General features: G+C 45.2%; 1 protein-coding gene across 21 annotated transcripts in view; it reads left to right on the forward strand.

Annotated features, from left to right (window-relative positions):
• Positions 1 to 879: 879 nt before the first annotated feature.
• FHOD3 (formin homology 2 domain containing 3) overlaps positions 880 to 22,382 on the forward strand; it is a 491,479-nt gene continuing 469,976 nt past the window's right edge. For 12 of the 21 annotated variants that reach the window (XM_079108477.1, XM_079108496.1, XM_079108478.1 and 9 more), the window contains exon 1: positions 881 to 1,202. In XM_079108477.1, coding sequence (XP_078964603.1) covers positions 1,038 to 1,202 — 165 coding nt within the window. In that variant the 5' untranslated portion in view covers positions 881 to 1,037. Of the gene's footprint in view, positions 1,203 to 22,382 lie in introns of all 21 variants that reach the window. The other 9 variants (XM_079108491.1, XM_079108492.1, XM_079108488.1 and 6 more) reach the window with 4 other exon arrangements.

The following is a 22,382-nucleotide window of genomic DNA, read 5'->3' on the forward strand; positions in this document are numbered from 1 at the left end:
GAACCCCGAATTTAGCTGTAGCCTGGGAATGGAGAGAGCCGATAATTCTCATTGGAAACAAAGGGGGTCGCCCACGAGCAGCAAGGAGAGCAGAGCAAGGAAGCGCCTCCTTGCTGGAGGAGGTTTCCCTCTAAGTCCCTAGATTGCCAGGGGATCCCGGGTTCTCCGCGGCACTCCGCAATCCGGAGACCTCACCGGAAGCGCACGCCTTTCCCGGGCTCCAGAAGTCCCAGTTAAGGCTTTTGGAGACTTAACTGTGGAGGGATGCAGTGTCGATGCAGAGGTTCAACCAGCGTACCCTGGCCAGGCCCGGAGCCTAGTCACCAGTCCTCCAGCTTTCTCCTCGGGTGCCCCTTAAGCTTGTCTCTGCGAAGAGCAGCCTGGGCTCCCCGGCTCCTCCCTCCCCTTCTAGGATTCCTTCTCCCCAAGGGGAAACCTCGCGGAAGCCTCGTCTGGGCTCCCGGTGCTAGCAACCGGTTCCCTTGGTGCCCAGCTAGGCTTTTCCGTCCAGGCAGCAAGAGCCCAGACACCGTCACTTTCATATCTTAAGGGTTGAGCCCTCCTCCAGGTGGGGAAAAAGCCGGAGGGCGGCCCTCTCTCCCCAGCCCTGTTCGCAGGCATCCAAAGGGCTGCAGCTGGGGCCGAAACTGCGGCGCCACGTGCATACAAGCCTGTCCTCGGTGCGTTCCGGCCTGCTTGGCGCAGGGCTGCGGATTCCCAGAGAATCATTCTCCCTTTACTAGTCGGAGCAGCGGGTTGGGTCGGTCCGGGCTGTCGGGTCCCGCGCAGGGTGCAGCGGGGAACGCAGGAGGGGAGGAGTCGGAGAGAGAGGGGAAGGAGGGGGCGCGCCGGCCCCGGCCCCGCCCCCGCCCCGCCCCCCGCGGCCGGAGCCCGGGCTGCAGCCGGGCGCGCCGGAGCCTGCGAGCCCGCGAGCCAGCGATCGGCGGCTGCGGCCTCCCCTACGCCGAGCGACCGGGTGTCTCGGCCCGCGGCCCCGCTGACCCCGGGGCCCGTGTTCCCCGCGGCAGGGATGCATCATGGCCACGCTGGCTTGCCGGGTGCAGTTCTTGGACGACACGGACCCTTTCAACAGCACCAACTTCCCAGAGCCCAGCCGGCCGCCGCTGTTCACGTTCCGCGAGGACCTCGCGCTCGGCACCCAGCTGGCCGGGGTCCATCGGCTGCTGCGGGCGCCGCACAAGGTACGAACCGGTGGCGCGAGCCGGGCCCCCTGGACGCAGCCCCTGCCGCGGTGGGCGCGGGGGTGTGGGCGCCGCAGGCCGGCTTGGCGGGGCGCGGCCCCGGGGGACAAGCGCCCTAGGGCAGATCCCTCTCCTCTTTAAGCCGGGGGCTCTGGGTATCCGCGGGCTGGCATGGAACCCTCCTGGGCGCGCGGGAAGGACAGCCTCACGCTCCGGCTCAGAGCTGGGGGCCGGGGCGGTCGAGCAGGTGCGGTGACGGCCGGAGGCGGGATGGAGAAGATTCCTGGTTGCCGGGCCGTTAGTCCGCGGGGTGGGCGGGGTGGGGTTCGGACGCCTGCGTTCGGCCCTGCTAACTCGGAGGGTGCCGGCCCTGCTAACTCAGAGGGTGCTGAAGAAGGCGCGGAAAGAACCCAGGTCCCCGGGGGAGAGCCCTGAGCGACGCCCGAGACAAAACCTCTCTTGGGCCTCTGGGGAGCTGCGGGCGGCCTCGCGACCCTCACGACAAAGCATGCTTCCTGGGGACACCTCCCCTTCCTCGCCTCGGGGGGCATCGCTGAGGACGCCCACTGCGCACTGCGGTAGCGCTCACAGTATCCCCTTTTTCTTCTGAGAAGCAGGTGGCCTTGGAAACCTTGGAGGAGCGGTCTCTGTGGGAGGAGGGGTGGGGGTGCGGTGCGGGGGGCGGCGCGCGCACAAAGCCTTAGCTTCTGAGCCCCAAATGAGTGTCCCCTGGGAAGAATGGCTCCTCAGTCCACCCGTTAGAGAGTTTTCTTTCATTCTTCTTCTTCTTTTAAAAACTCTTTGAAGGAAGACAGCGTCTTGTGAAGTGATTGTTGTAAAAGAGCAGGGTATTGAAAGCTAATCATTTAGTTACCCAGAGAAACCCTCCCACTTAAATAGATTGACTGCACCTTGAAGAATTACCACCTCGTTATATTTTCTGCTTAGGGTTCATGCCAAAGCTTGGAGATGATTTGTTCCTTGAAGATCAACATTGACAAATATGTGGCAAGATAACCCTTGATGCCAAGAAGAACAAAATTGATTTTGAAAAATTCTTCATATTTTCTATATGATGTTCACCTGCTTTGGAAGTAGAAGAGGAGGTTGTGTCTGGAAATCGATGGACTTTGACAGTGATGTTTACCCTTTCTATTAGTATATCAGTGCTCCACCTACCCGACTAATAACCCCTTTTCAGGAATGAGAACTGGGACCGTTCCATCTCATTCTCTTATTGGTGCAGACCGGTTATAGTTACTATACATGAAAACCTTTCTGGCCATAAAAACACAGTGGATTGGGAGACAGAGGGACAGAATGCTGTATTATGGGTTCAGCTTATCAGAATTGCTTTGGTAAATTCTTTGTTTCTTCTCAATCAGTGGATTCAGTTAAAAGTTTTCAGAGTTTCTTCTACATCATGATTATTCCATTCATTATGGTCTCTGATTACAGTGATCTTTTGTTGAAACCACAGAAGACTCATAATTGTGGCCCTGTGACCTTGAAGTGGTTTCCTTGGATTTCATACCCTATATACATGGGTTGACCTTTCAAGCTGCAAGCTGAAGTATATTTTTATGTTTCCATGGAAGAGCCCCACAGTCCTGATCCAGTGTTCTTGGCATAGTAGGAGGAAATCCTGGTGCTCCCCCTCCTCCCCACCCCCCTCTAGAAGCCACAGGATAACAGTTGCACTGGCTCACAGAATTTTCTAAGGTGTCCTTTGTGGGACAAACAGAAGGAGAAAATAGCCTACAGAGACCCTTAACTCTTGTCCTGAGGACCAACTAGTTTCAGTCTCAGAATCTTTTGAGCAAAAACTCTTGGAGCATATTCATATTACTGGCATTGTTTTCCCATTCAAAAGCTAGTGGCTGATTCCATTAACCAGAGTTTTATGAAGCAGAATTTAGGGCATTTATGTACCTAAGTGCACATTCTTATCTTTAAGATGGTGGTTAATTTCCAGCATTTTTTTTTTTTTTTTGTCTTAGAATTTAACCCAGAGGCATTTTTAACACTGTGCTACATCTACAGCCCTTTTTGTTTTATTTTTTTTTGGCACCACGGATTGAACCCAGAGGTGCTTAGTGCTTAACCACTGAGCTACATCCCCAGCCCTTTTCATTTTTTATTTTGAGACAGGGTCTCACTATGTTGCTGAGACTCACTTTGCATTTTTGATCCTCTTGTCTCAGCCTCCCGAGTTGCTGGGATATAGGCGGGCGCCACCTTGCCTGGCTCCAGCAGAAATCTTAAAATTTTGTATCCACCTATGATACAAAAAGCTAGTGAGTTTTAAGCACTCGTCATGCAGTGTGTACTCCACTGGGGCTCTCAATGCACGATCTCATTTAATACACAGCTCCATGAAGTAGGGGCTTTTGTTTTCCCCACCTTAGAGATGAAGAAACTCAAATAACCTAGTTTCTCTGCTAAGAGTAGGGGGCTAAAGATTCTAACCAGGCAAGCCCGTGTGACTTAAGACCTCAGTGCTACTCTGGTCCCAGGACCAGCTGTGTGGCCGTAGGCAGAAACTGTACCTCCTGATCCATTACCTTGGGCTGTTCACCCAATCACGTTTTTGTGCCAGGCACCTTTTGGCCTGGGGGCAAGAGAATGTTATAAGCATGAGTAAGAGCTTGCAGAATTCCTGTTCTGGTAGAGTTCATACTCAGAGGTGGGAACGTCTATTACCAGCTTTGCTGTGAATTAGCTTATGGTGAGAGTAATCTTGCTGTCATTCCAGGCCCCTGCCACAAGTAAGCTTTCTGGGGTTACAGAGAACGCTTCTCCCAGATTGACTTTGACCTTGGCAAGATGGGGAGTTGCTTGGGAGGAGGGCACTCTGGGTGGTGGAAAGGGGAGAAAAGCGTGAGCTTGGAACTTGCATGTACTCCCAGTGTTCTAGCTGTCCTGCATGTTCAAGTCCCTGGGGAAGTAACTTATGATTGAAGTAGATCTCCCCAACCCCCACAGGAAAGTGTATAGTGTGCGACTGGATGAGTTTTCATACACATAGGTAACCAGCCTGGAAAAAAACACCCCAAAGGGTGCTAATTTATTTATTTATTTATTTGTGGTGCTGGGGATTGAACCCAGGGCCTTATGCCTGCGAGGCAAGCACTCTACCAACTGAGCCATATCCCCAGCCCATGGATGCTAATTTTTAAAGCTGGTATAGGGATTCTCCTGTTCTGGGAGCCTTTGAACTGGATAACCTCTAAGGTCTTTCTGGCTGAAACTTGAGCCTGGACATCTTAACTAATGATCTATTAATTTTTCTCATGTCTGCTGACTCCATTAGAAGTTATCCATTTAACAAAACTATTGTCTTGGACAAAGCCAATATATTATACTTATTATGCTTTATCCCTCCCCCACCTCACTGCCCTGCAAGCTGACAGAGCAGGGGAAACAGACTGAACCAAACCACCCAAAGAACAAAAAACCCCTACCAGCTTTTCATAGTAGTTCCAGGCAAGATGATTAAATAAATCATTAGTTTGGTAATAAAAATGGTCAAAACAGGGGAGATGTTCATTTTGGTGGTTATGTTTTGGCTGCAGTTAGTGAAGCCTTTTGTTTTTGTCTTCAAAGGATGCATAATTAGGAGTTTATTTCTGGCTTAATGGTTTTAAATAAAAGTTGTAATTATAGGACTTGTAATTTAAAAACATTGCAGTAGAATTAATCTCATAATGGGCATTTTAAAGCATAAAATGTGTTTTGAATTGACTGATACTAAAGGAATTTAAGGATCCAAGGATTATCTTTTTTCCTCTTTGATGGACAAAACTGGAATTGTAGAATTTTTATTTTTTTATTTTTTTATTTTTTAATTTTTTTTAAGAAGAGAATGATGACTAGCATACATGTCGAAATGGTAATTGTGACTTAGTAATTTTTAAAAATGATTTTGTAATTTAATTCAGAAAATGTTTCATTGCCTGCTGTGGGTTAGAGAGAGTAGTTTTAATAGCTACAGTGTCCTAGGCATTTGTCTGAGTCAGAGACTGTTGTAGATGTGTCAACTTACCAACCCCATAACCACCCATGAACCAGGTGTGGGTGATGTTGCATATTGTAGCAGGAGAGACCAAGTCACTTGGTCACACAGTTTGAAGTTCCAGAGTTGGCTTCTGACATCAGAGCTAAGCTCTTAAATGACTCCACTTCTGTGTCTTAATTGTTCTCCTTCCAGGCAACTGTCCCTGTTCTAGCATGCATCCTCTCATTGGATAAGCCTTGAATGTCTCCTGATTATTCCTTTCTCACTATCTTTGTCTTGGTGGTTGTCTTGCTGCCTCAGCTATCCCATCTGTGAAATAGCCCTTGCAGTGAGGATTAGATCTTTCTGCTATAGGAAGTGTGGGTTGAGCATCATCTAGGACTTTATTAGAACTGCATACATTCTTACCTTCCTTGACCTGCTGAATCAGAATATGCATTTTACCAAGATGTTTTGGTGGTACCTGTGTACACTATAGTCTGAGCAGCACCCATTACAGGTGATGTACATAAGTGCAGGGTTTCTCACTGCTTTTTACATTTGCAGATAGCTTCCTTGAAGGCAAAGACCCAGATGCCCAGTTCTCCATGTTACCTCTAGAAGCTAAGTAGTGCTAAGACAGGGTGTGCACTAAGGTGATTGATTGGTGTTAGTTTTAGAACACAAATCCACTGGTATTATTGCACTAATGAATTTCCACCTTAATCCTCTTAAGGGACACATCTGTTTGCTACATTACATTAAGATTTTTAAAAGATGAGATCATTAGTAAACTTGGCAAGTGTGTTGTGTCATAGCATCTTAGGACAATGCTGTTTAAGAATGTTGTATGAATTGCTAAGAGTATCTTGGTATAAGTAGAGTTGAATTTGATTCCACTGTAATTAGCTCAGTTGGTTGGAGCCTTGCTATTGAGATCAGGATCATGGGATTGAACCCTTTATGGGTCAGTTGGCTTTGTTTCATGCATGGCCACAGATCTTGTCGGTAACCCAGCCAGACACCCAGCAGGTGCTGTCATGGCTCCTTGCAAGGATCTGGGTTGGAATGGACTAGTAGCAATCTTTATGGGGGTTGGGGATACAATTTAATGAACTTGTTCTGGGGACTGCATTGTAGGCCCTCCTATGAAATTTCATCTATCCCCATAACAACTCTAGCAGGCAGACAGAAGAGAAATTCTCAGTTAACAGATGAGGAAACTGAGGCACAGCTAGGTTAAGCAGGTTGTCTAAGGTCACACTGCTTTAAGTGAAAGAGCTGGGTCAAGTCTTTTTTTTTTTTTTACTCCAAAGCCTGTAACCAACTGTGTCCCATTATTAGAAAACCAGCAGAGCACATGCTCTCTGTGAGGGTGGGGGTGGGGTGAGGGTGGCTGCCTGTCACAGGGCTGTGATTTAAATGGCTCTGCTCTGGTGAGTCCTTCCAGGGTTGATGCTCTGTGTGTCTGGGCCTTTTGTCTTAGGAATACAACCTGAGTCCCTCTGGAAAACCAACAGGACTGTTTTTGCCCTCCCTTGCCAGACTCTGAAGTGTTAATTCTTACTGGTAGCAGCTTTAAAACTGATTAACATGCTGAGGCCAACCCAGGAACACCACTCCCCCACCCTCCTTTCTTCTCTATGGTTTATTTCTTTCTAATGATGAAACTTCTGAACACTTAGGAACTTTTCTTTCTTAAGACAGGACAGTCACGACCCCTGGCAACCTCCATACCTCATCTTGAGGTCTAGTCCTGTTGCCTGTGGCTGACTTGGCAAGGTCCCCCATTGAAAACTGCCTGTCTAATCAGCATAGCTAGGTCCACCTCTGCAGGTCATTTGCAGAGTCTCTGTTTGTCAGCATTTTCTCTTTTATAGAGACATTTGGACTTTTCTGGGGTTGGAAAGAGAGGGAGGTGGGAGAATGTTTCTGGGTCTTTTTCTGAACTGAAGAAGAAAGAATAGGGACAAGCAAGTCATAGAGGATATTAAGCCTCATCATAGGGATGCAATCAGCAAAATTTTGATTGTGCGAAATGACAATTTCTCTAACAAATAAATAGCAAAGAAGAAAAATGGAAGGGAACCATAGATGAAAAGAGATTTGAAGCTGGACGTGGGTGGTACATACGTGTAGTTCCAGCTATGGGAGAGGTTGAGGTAGGAGGATCATGAGTTCAAAGCCAGCCTGGGCAAAAGTCTGAGACCAGGTCTAACCAATAACAATGTGTGGTTCTAATTGAATACTGATTCAAACAAACACTTTATAAATATGTGAGTTGATTGGGGAAATTTGAACAGTGACTGGCATTTTATATTAAAATTAATTTTAAAGTGTGATATTAGTATTGTAGTTATGCTTAATCTACTATGTCCCAGTATCCTCTGTATAAAAACTTAAATTGAGCAACAAAATTACCATAAGTAATGGAACAAGGTAGATCTTGAGTTAAAGCTATACAGTGGGTCTATGGGGAGGGCCTTATAGTATTTTCTATGCTTTTGCATATGTTGAAAAACAGTTTTTTAAAATAAAAAAGCTAAAAAATAAATTTGAGTTTCAGTGTTCCCTTTGGGATCAGGACTTTTTCATTAAACATCACTGTGTATCCTGAGCATGTTCTCCACAGGTGAGATGGCTAACCATCAGTGAATTTTTTGTCCTTTCTCTGTGGATATTTTTCTTCCCACCCTGGCGATCATATTCTCCTTAGAGTCTTAGAAAGACAAGTGTTGGCATAAGACTGTTAATGTTCAGATTGTCTTTCCAGGCTCAGTCATCTGCCATGACGAAGTCAGTGACTGCCAGTTCCATGAATTTTTAGGTTAGTGAAGGAAATGCTAAAGTAGAACTATACCTGTAGTTTTAGGATAGACACCTGCATTATTTAGATCTCTAAATCAAAATGTGGCTAAGGTATAATAAGTTATACCAAAGTAAAGGTACTGAGTTTCTCACTGGTTGTTATAGCCTGTGATTTGCCTCATGGCCACAGCAGGGTCTAACCTGTTTCCTCTTGAGCCAGCTTTACCTTCATCTTCAGCCTGCCTCTAAAGAGCATCCCTGGAGATGGTGAACAGCAGACATGCTGTAATGTATATGAAAATATAACCCTAATTATTGCTTTCAACTTTGATTTTTTAATGTGTTAACTATTGAGGAAGAGAAAGATGGATCATTTTTGAAAACAAAAAAGTATATTACCATGAATCAGCAAGAATACATACCCAGTAGTTTTTCTATTTTTAGAGACACATAGTAACAAATGGAATCTACATTGTATTTGTTTACAACTTGGGAACATAACTTCTCTTTACCAATTAGTTTTATTACTTAGATGTTAGATTCCAAGCAAAAATGTTTAGAACTTAATGTTAGGGGGGGAAATCTTAACATTTTTGAACAAGTTGAAAAGGAAAAAATGTTAATATTACAGTTCAATGTAGAACACTACCCCTGGATTTGGCAAAGAGGAAGCAAATTAGTTTCTTGAGCACTTCATCAAATATTTTTAGCATTATTGAAAAAAAATGAGAAGAAAGCTCCTTTAGTATTGATAGACTACTCTGCTTCTTCATGCCTGATTTTTATGGTAGGGAATGAAGTGCGAGGGTCTTAACCAAGATTATATGAGACAAACCCAAGATTTTTCAAAGTTCTCAGAATGGAAGATAACCAAGGCATCTTCTGACTGATTCCTTAGATCTGAAGGTGGTTTGGACTTTGCAGCAAATAAATTGATGATCAAATGCTTCAGAGCTTGAATGACTGGAATTGGCATGCTTAAAGCAGGTGGGAGACTCCAAGAGGTGGATACTTGGAAGAGAAAATGAGCACAAGGGTACTTTTGGCCAAACCAGGTCACACACAGAATTGTAGCCATTTGCTGGCTACAATTTTGAGTAAAGACATTTATAAAAGATACATTTTATATCATGTATGTGCCTGTTTTGTTTTATCTTATTCAAGGTCATCTTCTCCAACCCTCCTCTCATTACAATTTTAGTGCAGCATCAGTGGAAACAACCCTCATGACTAGGTGGTGATACTAGGATTGAGACAACTAGTTTAAACAATGCTTCCGTCTCTTATTTCTGTAATTTAATTAAATGACAGCAAAATGCAATGTCATTAAGGGTGCTATACCCTGAAAACCTAGCTTTCAACTCTTGCGAACAATTGGAGGAGACCTCTTTTTGAGAGTCATTGTTTCTATTCCTCTAGGCATGCTGTGTGCAGTTGGAAGAGCTCAGGGTGGACTCCCTGGGAAGCAGTCAAGGTCAGGAGGTTGTGGGGTATCCAAGTCGTAGGGAGTAGAGCACACTATTCACAGCTCTCTCTATACTGTATCGTTTCCCCAGACTGAGGGTGTGTTTCCGGGCTCCCTGCTCTTTTGTCTGTCTGTAGTTCTTGTGCTAACACTGTGCTGTGTTGCTGCCATTTGCAGTTAAGTCCTTTTTTTTTTTTTGCAGGGGTTGAGTACTGGGGATTGAATCAGGGGTACTCGACCACTGAGCCACATTCCCAGCCCTATGGTTAAGTCTTGATGTCTAAGGAGGTGCAGGCTTCCTCCTTGCCTTAGAATATAGCCATTAACAGGAAAAGAGAAGAAGGTTAGAGAACTCCACATGGTATATTCAGGGGGTTTTAACATGAAGAAGCAGCTTGGCAACAGGTTTGTGTGATTAGCTACAGAGCTAAGAGATATTTTAAAATGAGGGTCAGATCATGTCACTCCTCTGCACCAAACCTCCTTTAGGCCCCTTGTCATTCAGGGCAAACTCCAAAGTCTTCTACTTGTTGGTGACTGATTCACTGCTCTGGGAAGAAATTAAAAAAAAAAATTTTTTTTTTTGATCTGTTTTGTTACTGGTGTAGCTCCAGATTCTAGAACAATGCCTGGCACATAGTAATGTGCAGTAAATATTTTAGTGGCTTTTTCGTGTGTGAATTATCATAATTTAGAATTGGAGAGTACAGTGGCCTCCTCATTCCCTGCTGTAGAGTGTTTAATGAAAGTACCTTCTATCTTCCTCATGTGACCCTTCCCCTCCAAGTGTAGGCTCTCCCATTTTTGAGCTGCATTTATCAGGTGACCCATTCCTTCCTAATTTTTACTTGGAGAGGTAGACTCTCATCTCTCTACAGATTGGGACAACTAATTGGTTGACTGTGCCCAAAAGGGTGGAAATAGGATGGATAAGCTGGAAGAACCATGACCCCAGGGTTTGGTAATGTGACCTCTAGGTAGTGCCTAACGGGGGTAGCTGGAAACATTAAACCTGTTGTCTTCCTCTGTGATGGCAGAAGTAAAAAGCTATTTATTTTCATGTGATGGATGAGTCATATGGACTATTTCTAGCATTCAAATCAATAAGTATCTCTTGGCACATGCATGTGTGTACCCTACAGCATCTTCACACAGCAGTTCTGAGCAACTGTGAACTGCATGTGGAATCAGGGTGATGCTGTTGGGAAGAAGTTACATTGACACCAAGGCAAGGTTTAACCTTAAGTGATAAACAACATCTGATCTTATTACCAAATGAGCATGTGCATAAGTTTGTAGACTACAGAAAAGCACACTGAAAAAATACAAATGCCTTTTCTCATCACCCAAGGGAACTCCTGTTAACACTTTTGTGTCTTATCAGAATTTTAATATCTACAAATATTAAAATATTTTATTTGAGTACTTTCCCAAGTCATTAAATGTGCATAGGGCACATCATTTTTAATGATAGCATGGTAATCAAGTCTGTGAGTGGACTACAATTCATGTGACCATTGCCCCCACATTTCATGAGGGAAAGTACTGTGTCTCCTTTAATGTCTAATTTGTTCCATACTTGGTACCTAATAAATATTCATTAGATGCATGCATGCATGCATGAACGAACCATTGAATATTTAAGTAGTTGCCAAAAAGCAAAACAAGACAAAACAAACAACAAAAAATTCCAGATAATGCTGTATTATGTATACTTGCAGAAAAAAAAAAATCTTCATGCTTGTATCTGATTATTTCCTTAAGATAAATTCCTAGATGTTTAGTTGCTGAGTTGGAGGGCAAAGAGTTCATCTCGGATGGGAGCGTTTTTTTTCCATTTTAAGTATTGGAATTGCTTGGAGAGATAGTCTCTAAATCAGGGTAGCTGGTTGAGAGCTGGGTGAGCCGTGAAGCCCAGGGCAGCCTGACTTCTTCCTTTGCATGTAACTGGTGTTATTGCCAAGAGTGACATAGAGGTGACAGTTGAAACCCTGAGTAAATTATGTGTGCATATCCCATTTCCTCTCCCTTCTTGGAAGGACACAGTCATGCTGGAAGCTCCCCCAGGCCTCCCCAGTTGTGCACTGTGCCCTCCACCCATGACTCTGTGGTTCTTATTCTGTGTCTATATCTCCTTGCCAGGTGAAAAGCTCCAGGAGCAGGGAGTGTGTCTTAACGCCCCTTTTCCTTCAGAGTTCCTAAGACAGTGCCTGATACATAAAGAGTTCTAGCAAACAAAAAATATACATATATAGATATATATTAATATTTCACAGAACAAGAGAAAAAAGTATGGTATATATGTATATATGTGATGTTTGCTATAATGGAAATGTTTGTCGGGTGGACCTTTCATCAAGAGCTATGTCCTCAGACCTTTGTCAGATCCCTAACCTATCCATGTGACATTTATATATTGTAACTTCACAAACTGAGGGTCAGTCTTGGGAAGGGAGAGGAGAGTTGTGAGCTATGTGAGGGGCAAGGTCCCTGAGGCCAGTGTGGCTGTGGCAGTGGTAGCAGCTGTGATTAATGGATCCGGGGAGAAAGGAATGGTGACCACAGAGTCTGACTCTCCACGTGTGGAAATGCTGCCTTTTGCCACTCATGGAGTTGCTGGGTGGGATTTGTTGCAGGTGACAGCACTCATCTTGGAGGGATCTATTACCCTTTCCTTTCCTGTTGCATTATAGCCATGGCCATAGGTGCTCAGGCTGACTTCTGATCGAAGCTTCAGTAAGTCACCAGGATTCAGCAGTACCTGAATGGCTAGTGTCTGGGTGGCCAGTGTCAGGAGGTGGGTGAGGCTATCCAGTCTTCCTCTGGGCTCTCCTTTCAAGCTCAAGAGCACATGTGTCTGGAAGTAGGGAGAGGAGAGCTGTTGGGCAGTCCTGTCCAGAACAATAGTCAGTGATGTGAGTGGTTTTTTGTTCCCAGAACTGGGTGCATTTTTGTGGACAGTGATTCATCACTGAATATGCCAGTATTAGAACCATGGCATGTCTGTGCAATTTACAAGGCACGGTGATGTAGGTTAGCCTGGCCGATCCTCACACGACCCTGAAAGGGATCAGATGGATATTCAGGCACCCATCCCATCTTAAGGATGAGAAAGGTATAGTCAGGTTGGCATGTTACCCATGCACAGTAGCAGCCTCTCACAGTGAGGAGAGACTGGAACTTGGGACACGGTTTCAGTCCTTCATGCCTGACTTTCTGATGTGGGTTCCATAGCTTGGTCTGTTGGAGATAAATGAAAAATTTTGACATCTAGTGAAGTGTGCCAAGTGAAGAAAATCAGGGAAAAATCTAAACTGAGTTTGTATAACATTCTGCATAACTGGTCAATGATGATTTTTACATGGGCTGTTGGGGTTAGGGTTGGCTAAGTGGGAAGCCTCATTTCTATCAATGCCATTGATTCAAAAAATGTGAAAATTATCCCTTTTCCTGTTAGGATTTTTTGGAGAAATAAGTCATAAACATAATAAAAAGCAAAGTAACAACTGAATACAACACATGACTCACGTCAACGTGTGATATAGACCACCAGATCTATAGAAATGTCAGACTTGGGAAAAATCCTTGTGGACTGTATCATCTAGCAGGTCTCCAAGGGAAAGGGTGGGGTTTAAGTAGAATTTGAAAAGGAGGGTGAAGGATGTTCCATGCAAGTGAGAGGTAGACAGGTCTTGGGAGTCAGGATCGTCCTTGATGGCTCTGGGTGAGCAAGGATGACCTGCCTTGAGGAAGGTGACCCTCAGCTGTGGGTGGCAGGGCTCAGTGGGTTCTTGGGGCTTGACTGAGAAACTGGGAATGTCAGCAGTGAGCACAAAACCATTTCAAAAGTGATTACTCCCAATTTCCATAATAGAGACATGATGGAAAGGGGAGGAAATAGATGAGAAAAATAGACGGGAAGAAAGCAATTATAAAGAACAGGTGAAGAAAGAGGAATGGGAAAGAATGGAGATGGATGGATAGGTAGTCACTGGAAGGGTCACTTACCAAGAAAGCTTGGGAAGGAGGAGAGAGGCAGGGCCTCAGAAGGTGTGCTGGCCCGGGCAGGGAGAGCAGAGACTCCTGCTGTCCATGGGTCTGGCCACTGCTAATTCCTGGTGAGCTGATTATTCTGGGTGTTAGCCAATGAAGGCTTAGCAGTTGACCCCTTCTGGGGCCCTCTCTCCTCCCTCCCTTTCACAAGTATCTGTGGGTGTCTGCTTGGGGTCAGACCCTGACCTGGAAGAGTAACTAAAAGAACCAACACTGAGGGCTGGCAGAGTGGTGGCTTTGCCTCTGACAGGTCTGTGCATTCCATGTTTCTTCTCCTTAAACCTGGAAGAGTAGCACCTGCCTCATGGGTCTGTTGTAGACAAAAACAAAATGGACCACTTTTTTTGTATGTCACAGGGGTCTATGTGACCTCTAGCCCTAGCTGCCTGTGGGCTCCATCTGCTTATGGACCCCAGCAGGTCCCACCTGTCCCCCAGCATCATCACACCTTGTCCACTGCTGCACTCTCAGACCTGCTCTCCCTGCCCCACCTCCAGCTCAGGTCACTACCTTTGAGCTTCTGGTGTAGTCCTGCCCTACCTACCAGCCATTTACCTGTCCCTCTTTGCTCTGCCCTTCTGGCTGGGGCCAACTGCTTTCCATGCTTCACCCTGGATTTCCATCTGAATCCTTACTTTAGCATTTAGATAGCCTAAAGTCTTTTTCATTCAGAAAAGTCCTCTTCCTTGGCTTCTCATCCAGCCCTCTTCAGCATCTTAGGACTGTCTTCCCTCCCTGTCCCTTCTGTTTCCTCCAGCTCCCATCCCTACCACCACAGTGAATCTCCTCTTGCTAAGGTACATGTTTTTGAATTCAGGAGATACTTTTCTGTCTTTATCTTAATATCTTAGTAGCACTAGCCATTTCTGCTTGTTCCTTCTGAGGAATGCCTGCATTCTAAGTTCAGTGGTAGGATGTTCTGGCCTCTCTGTTCCTTCTCAATCTTTCTGTTCCTCCTGCCCTTTAATGTTGTTCTTCTTCAGAGCCCTTGTCCCAAGACCATGTCTTCTCTGCACAGCCAATCTGCTTTCCTTGGGTGGCTTCAAGGACTTTCTGATGACCTTAGAGTTCATATTTCTGGCACAGGTGGCTCTCTGGACCCTGAGGCCAAACATAAAGCTGCATCTTGGACAACTCAGGATCATCTCAGAGACTTCTTCAGCCACCTGATGCCTGGGCTGGGAAGACAAAAATAGCTGACTGCCCTGTGGGCATCGCTCTTTATCTCTGTGTTGTCTCTCGGCAATGTCTCTCTAACATGGTAGCTTCTGGGTAGTTGGACTTCTTACATGACAGCTTAGGACTCCAAAGAGATAGGGTCAGGCAGATGCTGTATCACCTCTTTTTATCATTACTCACTGAAAGCAAATCATAAAGTCTAGCCCTCATTCAAGGTCAGGGAATTAGACATTGTTTTATAGGAGAAATGCTGAACAATTTGTGAACTTAAAAATTATATACAGTAAAATGAACTTTTATTTTTGGTGTGCAGTCCTGTAAATTTGAATAGATCATAGGTCCTTATAATTGCCACCACCAATAGGATAAAGGACAATTCCAGAAACCTAAGGTATTCCCTGAGGTCTCCCTCTGCGGGCAGATACTTTCCTCATCAATAATCCCTAGGGACCACTGATCTATAGGTCTCTCTCCCTATAGTGCTTTATCCAGAATGCCACATAAGCCAAATCATTTAGTGTGTAATCTACATCCCAAGTTGTTTATGTTTTGATTTGAAGACAGAATCTTGCTAAGTAGGCCTTGAACTTACGGTCTTTTTGCCTCAGCCCCCCAAGTTGCTGGGATTACAGGTGGGTGCCACTGTGCCTGGCTAGTGTATAATCAAGACTGGCTTCTTCACTCTGCATAACGTCCTTGAGATCCATCTAAGTTGTTGAGTGCATCAACTGTCCACTACTTTTTATGGCTGAGCTGTAGTTAGCAGTATGGATATACCACATTTTGTATTCCTTCACTTATTGATTTGGGTTGCTTCTGATTTTTGATGCTTCTTAATAAGAGTAGCTATAAACATTTGTGTGCAGATTTTGTGTGAACATAAACTTTCCCTTTTCTCTGGTGAATTCCTAGAAGTGGGATTGATTGCTTTAGGTAGAGAATTACCTGACTCTCTCCTTAGCAGGACAGTCAGGAAGTTTTTTTTATTATGATGACAAATACCTTTTGTCATAAGAATTTCTTATTTGAGTCTTTGGACTTCAGAGTCTAAGTACCTTTTAAAGCACTACCTACAGAAAGGTAGCTTTCAATTTTGTTTAGCTATTCAACTGTTCTTTACTCCCTGTTGTGGATGGATTGAGATGTCCCTTTGTGGCTTTGCCACCCTGGGCGCTGACGTCAGTCAACAATTACTGTGTACCCTCATTTCACTGCTTTTACAAAGTGACAATACCTGTGACAGAGCTTTTTTTTTTTAATATTATATACATTTTAATTTAAATCTTTTTGTTTTTGAGTACTGGGGGTTGAACTCAGGGGCGCTTGGCCACTGAGCCACATCCCCAGCCCTATTTTGTATTTTATTTAGAGACAGGGTCTCACTGAGTTGCTTAGTGCCTCACTTTTACTGAGGCTGGCTTTGAACTCTTGATCCTCCTACCTCAGTCTCCCGAGCTGCTGGGATTATTAATTTAAATCTTTAACATTCATGAATGCTTCTACAAACAGACATAAACATAATAACAAATAGAAGGAAAACATAATAGACAAACTGAGTCATGTGAGAACTCTCATACAGCATTGTTCCAGTTGTTGCATATATTAACTAGTTAGAGACCCCTGGATAGATGTAGAATCAGGAAACAGTCTTCTAACAAAGACAAAGAGGATATCTCCAATGTGCCTGTTATTGAGGTTCATGTTGGGTCAGATGAGGGAGATAAGATTGAGAAAGCAAAATTGGGCAAACAGCATAACTAAGTCGTAACTCAATCATTGTAAGTAACTTTGATTCCCTTCTATATGCAGCAGGGGGTCATGTTCCTGAACCTGTTAACTGAGTTCTAGCTCCAGCTACTTCTGCCATTGCTTGTGACTTTGAGTCAGTGACAGGACCACTGCATACCTTTGTTTCTTTAAGTTCCTTCAAAATGCAAAGAATCTTTTAAACACTTCAAGTGACAGATCTTTATGTGTCTACACATGTGTGTGTGTATATATATACAAAGTGACAATACCTGTGATAGAGCTTCGAGGGAGGCATTTCTCAAACCCCACAGAGCACATATGGATCACCAGAAATTCTATCAGTTGTCAAAATATAGTCAGTCCTCTGCATTTGCCCCTATGAAATCAGCCAAGTGCAGATGCAAAATATTAGGAAAAAAATTGTGTCTGTACTGAACATATATTTTTATTTGTTGTGACTATTTCCTGAACAATATAGTATAATAACTTTCTATGTAACAGGTACATTGTATTAGATATTATAAGCATTCTAGAGATGACTTAAACTCTATGAGAGGATACTTAAAGTTTATAGGGAAATAAAAACTATGCCATTTACATAAGGGACTTGAGCATTTGTAGATTTCAATGTCTATGGGGTCTTGGAGCCAATTCCCCCGTAGATACCAAGGGACAACTGTACCATCAATAAGTGAAGCAGGCAGTAGCTCTGGAGAATATTAGAGAATGAAAACTGCACTGTGATGATTGTAGAGCCATGTGGCCCAGTGGATGTGACTCTTAGCTTGCCTCCTTGGCCACCCAAGACCTCAGGATTCCAGATCTGCCACCTGTGACCAGGCTTTCCCCTCCCATGGGTCACCCTAAATGTGTAGAAGCCTTCACCAGGTTCCCTCATGAATGAAAATGGGGGACTCTTGCAGAGGGGTTCTGGATGTTCAGGTGGGAATTGGGGGAAACTGGTGCATCCTAAGACTTTGAACTTTACTAGTAACAGTAGTTGGTGAACAGCCCTTTGGTCGAAGCTGGTCTCGGATCAGCAGTGGGGGAGGCCTTAGATGAAGCCCTGAACCTGTGTTCACGGCCTGCCCAATCAGTTCCTCTGGTAGCCTGGGGACTGGAGAAAAGTCTGTGATGTCCCATTGAATTCCAGCAAAGTTCAGTGCTCAGTCTGACAGGTTCCCCATCACATCTGCCAACAGTTTGACTTCTAAAAACACCATTTGGTGTCCTGATGGGGTGTGTGTCTCCCCTTGGTAAGCTACCCCAGTGCTGCGATCTGCCAGGCCCTGAGGTGGCTGCTGTGTGCCCGCTGTTGCTGCTGCAGCATGTGCCACTGCGTGCTGAGACAGCCATGAGTAAGACCAGAGCTAATCCTCAGGCGAGAAGCGGGAAGGGGAAAGGAGGGGCCGCGCCCTGGGCCTGAGGTTTCTTTGTGTCTCAGGGCTTTGGTATCTTTAAGCCTCTTTTCTTCCCCCACACTCTTGGAGAGCCATTGCTCTCATTAAAAAAAAAAAAAAAAAAAAAAAAGTTCCTTGGCTTGCCTGGTCCCTAAAGCAGAAAAGCCTGGCCTCCTTAGATTAACATATGCAGCTCTGCAAAGTCTAAACTGTTTAAATTTCATTATTCTGCATTTGTTTGGGGACTAGAGTTTGCCAAAGCAGGAGGAACCTGTTGGGGGCAGGAGAGGCTTTACCCCCAGTACACTTGGGACTGTGTTTTGCTTTTGTCCTCTTGGGCAGGTAGGGGGAAACCTGGAGATCCTCACCAGGGCTCTCCCACACTGCAGCTGTCCCAAAGCAAAAGGGAGTGGCTCCCATCCTCTTGCATTAGTCACTGGGGAAAGGGGTCTGCTCACTGGCCTTATGAAGCTGTGCATATGTATTTCAAAGTGTATTTTGGTCACTTTGAGCAGTCACTGTGATGGAAGGGCCTTAGGTGTACTTAAGTGTACAGAAATTTCCTATCACTTTACATAAGGCTCACGGTAATCAATGGCTTGAGGCATAGCTGTTAAGACCAATGACACCAGTCCACGCCAATGCCTTGTCATTCTGCAGCACTGTTCCTCTTATTGTGTGTGGGTGTGGGTATGTGTGGTATTGTGTATTGAACCCAGGGTACTCTACCACTGAACTACATCCCCGGCCCTTTTTAATTGTGAGACAGTGTCTCACTAAGTTGGACAGGCTGGCCTTGAATTTGTGATTCTCCTGCCTTGGTCTCCTGAATAGCTGAGATTTACAGGTGTGTACCAACGTGCCTGGCTGGGCTTCACTTTTTCAGGTTAGCGTCTTGGTTTGTCCTTCTGGGATCAATAACTGGTAGTGTATTGAGAAGCAGTGTGATGTCCTCAAAGCACATTGCTCCTGAAACCAGGTAATCAGCTCTGTTATTAAGTTATGTGTTCACTCAAAACTTTTATTGAGCACTGGCTATGTGCTGGAATCCCGTGAGCACTGGAGAAACAATAGAGAACAAGCAGACAGAGATCCTGACCTCTGTGGGTCTCACAGTCTGAGGAGGAGATGCAGGAGAGGGGTAAACAGAACAAATCAGCAAGTTATGTGGTATGTTGGGAGGTGACCAACCCCTCTCCCTTGGCCTTAGGTTCTTCATCTTCAGAATGAGAAAACCATTCCCCACTTCCCACCCTTTCTAGATTTCCTTGTGAAATTTTTGCATCATTTCATAAGGAAATCTAGTAGTCTTTTTCACCTGCAGATATCTTAATGAGAACACAGAAGTGTTTTCAGTAGTGTGGTTCTGCACTATTCTCTTTGTGACAGTGTTTGTGTCTCCTCAGGTACACAGTGGGATGTGGTATCACTTGGTAGTCTATCTAGGAAGAACTCAGAGCTGATCCCTGCTCTTGTGGGTTTGGTTAGCCCAGTACTCCTAGGGTGGACTGTAGGAAGATGTTCCCGCACACCTAGAAACTGGTGCCTCCTCTCTGCTTATGCGCAGGGGCTGAGAGGTTAGGGAGGATGGAGGGACACAGTTCTTCTCAGGACATATCTCAGTCTCCAAGGCTTCTGGATAATGGGGCTGTGGAGTGATTTTCTTGTTATTTTCTCTCCTGACTCAGGACCTTCTGAAAATGGGCTTGTTAGTAATCTTTGTTAATATGTATTATAGCAATAGTGGTACTATTACTTTCCCCTTAGTTTAAATCAGACACTGAGTACCCACCAAGCACCAGTCACTAACCAAGCTACAGGGACTGTGGGGAGGAGGAGGTAGCAGATGCCCCTTTGAGGAGCTGGACGTTGGCTGGGGATGCCTAGTGCCTGGGAGCAGTGATCGGGGCTGTCAGCCCTTCATGTGAGGTGCTGTCTGTAGTAGCTGGAGAACCAAGTGGTGAGTCCACAGCAAGGGACAACTGCCCTTTCATGGAGGACAGAAATCAGTTTTCTGCTTATTGCCTATGTCAACTCTGCCATTTCTGCTGAGCCTCGAGGCAGGGTGTGGAGCTGCCCGTGACATGCATGCTCTGGGATGCTGTGCTCTCTCCACTGCATCCTCCAACTGGAGTGCCAGAGAGATCACAAAGCCTTGGAGGTAGTAAATCCAGCAGCAGAACCTACTGCCTCAAGAACACTGTCTCTTGATGGCTCTGGAGAGCGCATTTGTCAGCTTTCTGGATATGAGGTGGTATGGTTGGTAGACAGGACCCAGTGTTAGTATGGGTCCTCCCACCTCCCTTTCTCTCAGAGGAGCCGGGTGCTAGAAGACCATTGTGTACAGAGAAGGGCACGGTTTCTAGAATGGTGGCAGGTAGTAGATGGAGGGAAGAGTGTGAGCAGGTGCCTAGGTAAGGCATGAGGAAGGATGGCAGAGTGGGATGGCATGGCCCTTGAAGGCAAGAGAGCAGCCTCCCTGGGTGGAGGGCAGGAGGGGAGGAACTGCCTCAGGCAGGGGTGAGAACCATGAAGCAGGGACTGAGCTGGTGGAGAGGGCAAGTTCCCTGTTGCTAGAATCAAGTGCTTCACTTCATTTGACTTCAGGGTAATTCTGGGGGTGGGAAAGACGTGTGTGGAAGGGGTAGGTTGTGGTGTCCTGATATGCTTGGGGTTGTGACCTTCAAACCATCATGGGCCAGGAGGTCCCCCAGAGTGCCTGCGTTTTTGAGTCCAATGTGCTCTTTGAAGCCTCCTCCTTCTCTGCAGTCTTGCCTCACAGAAATTCCCATACTGGATGGGATTTTTAAGGAAATCTTTTAAGGCAGTCTTTTAAGGAAAGTTTTTCCTTTGCTATGACATTAAGTGGAGGAGTTTGAGGGTACCCTGTGGCTGACCTTTGTGTTCCACATTTTCCTTGACATCATCTACTTTGCTTCTGTTAACAACTCCTTTTGCAGCCTGGGCAGATTGCACCCAGGAGAGAACTGTTGAGCTGAGCTGAAAGCAGAAACATGGTCTGGTGAAAAGAGCTTTGCTTTGTCAATGTCTGTTTTGTGCTGCGGTAGCAGAAGACCACAGTCTGGGTAATTGACAATAAACAGCTTATTGACTCACAGTTCTGGAGGCTGGCAAGTCCAACATCAAGGGCCTTCTTGTTGTGTCATCCCTTGGTGGGAGGACCAAAGGACGGGAGAAGGCCAAACTTATTCTTTTATGAGGAACTCACTCTGCAGTAATGTCACTAGTCCAATTCAGGAGGATGGAACCCTGTGACCTAATCACTTCTTAAAGGTCCTACCTCCCAATACAACCATACTGTGGAAAGTTTCCAACACATGCTCTTTGGGGAACATATTAAAGCTGTAGCACTTTGGATCATGTGGCCAAAGGCCAAGAGTTCGATACTCTATTTTTTTTTTGTTGTTTGTTTTTTTGGTACCAGGGATAGAACCTAGAGGCACTTTACCACTGGGCTATATCCCCTGTCCTTTTTAAAAATTTTTTATTTTGAGACAAGGTCTTGCTAAGTTGCTAAGGGCTTCACTAAGTTGCTGAGGCTGGCTTTGAACTTGTGATCCCCTTGCCTGAGTTGCTGGGTTTATAGGTGTGTACCTCCCTGCCTTGCCAGAATTTGATATTCTTAATTTGATATTCATGACCCTCCACAAACTGGATTCAGCCTTGTGTCCATCTTAACACTCCATGACTGGGCCACTCTCTGCTCCCCACAGTGGTGCTCAGCCATTCCCCTTCTGCAAAACCTTCCCCACTTTAAGGGGCTGGCTCCCAGGTGGTAGCCCCCTTGGAGGCTGCTCTGCTGACTCTGGCCAGAGTAACCCTCCCCCTTCTTGCCTTTCCAATGATGACCCTCCACTTCTCTCAGTTGGCCTTTCCCTTTTCAGTTATAACAATGTTTGAATCCCTCTTCCTTGGAAGAAGAATACTCAGGGGATAGAATCCTACTCTCAGCCATCTCTGGGTTCCCAGAGTGCTCAGCCCCTCCGTCTTCTCAGTCACTTCCTTTCCTTTTATTTTCTTTGTTTCAGATTTATAGTGTTACATTTTTTTGATGAGTTCTCCATTCTGATTCTAGGTTTCTGGTATGTGTTTTAGAAAGCAACCCAAAGATTAAATGTGCAAAAGTTCCACCTTGTACATAATTTTTCCTATTATATTGTCTAGACTTTGAGGCTCCCATTCTGCTCCTTCCCCCAATATCCCTCTCCAGTATCCTTCTTTCATATATTCATGGTACTCCTGAAGAGTAGGGAGGCTGATCCTAGGACATTGTGTTTTAATATTTTCCCCACAGCTGTATTGGTTAGCAAGGAAAGACTGGAAATGCATGAAATAACATTGTTGTTTCAGGCAGCTGGACCTTCTTTCTCCAAGAAAACTGATTTATAGCTACATAGTGTAGGTTGGTCTTGCTTATTCTAAAGCAGAGGTTAGCGAACCTTCTCATAAAGGAACAGGTGGTAAATATTTTCAGCTCAGCTGCTCTGCTCTGCCTAGAGGTTGAAAGT

The sequence above is a fragment of the Sciurus vulgaris genome, assembly GCF_902686455.1.
Source record: "Sciurus vulgaris genome assembly, chromosome: 13".
Taxonomy (NCBI): domain Eukaryota; kingdom Metazoa; phylum Chordata; class Mammalia; order Rodentia; family Sciuridae; genus Sciurus; species Sciurus vulgaris.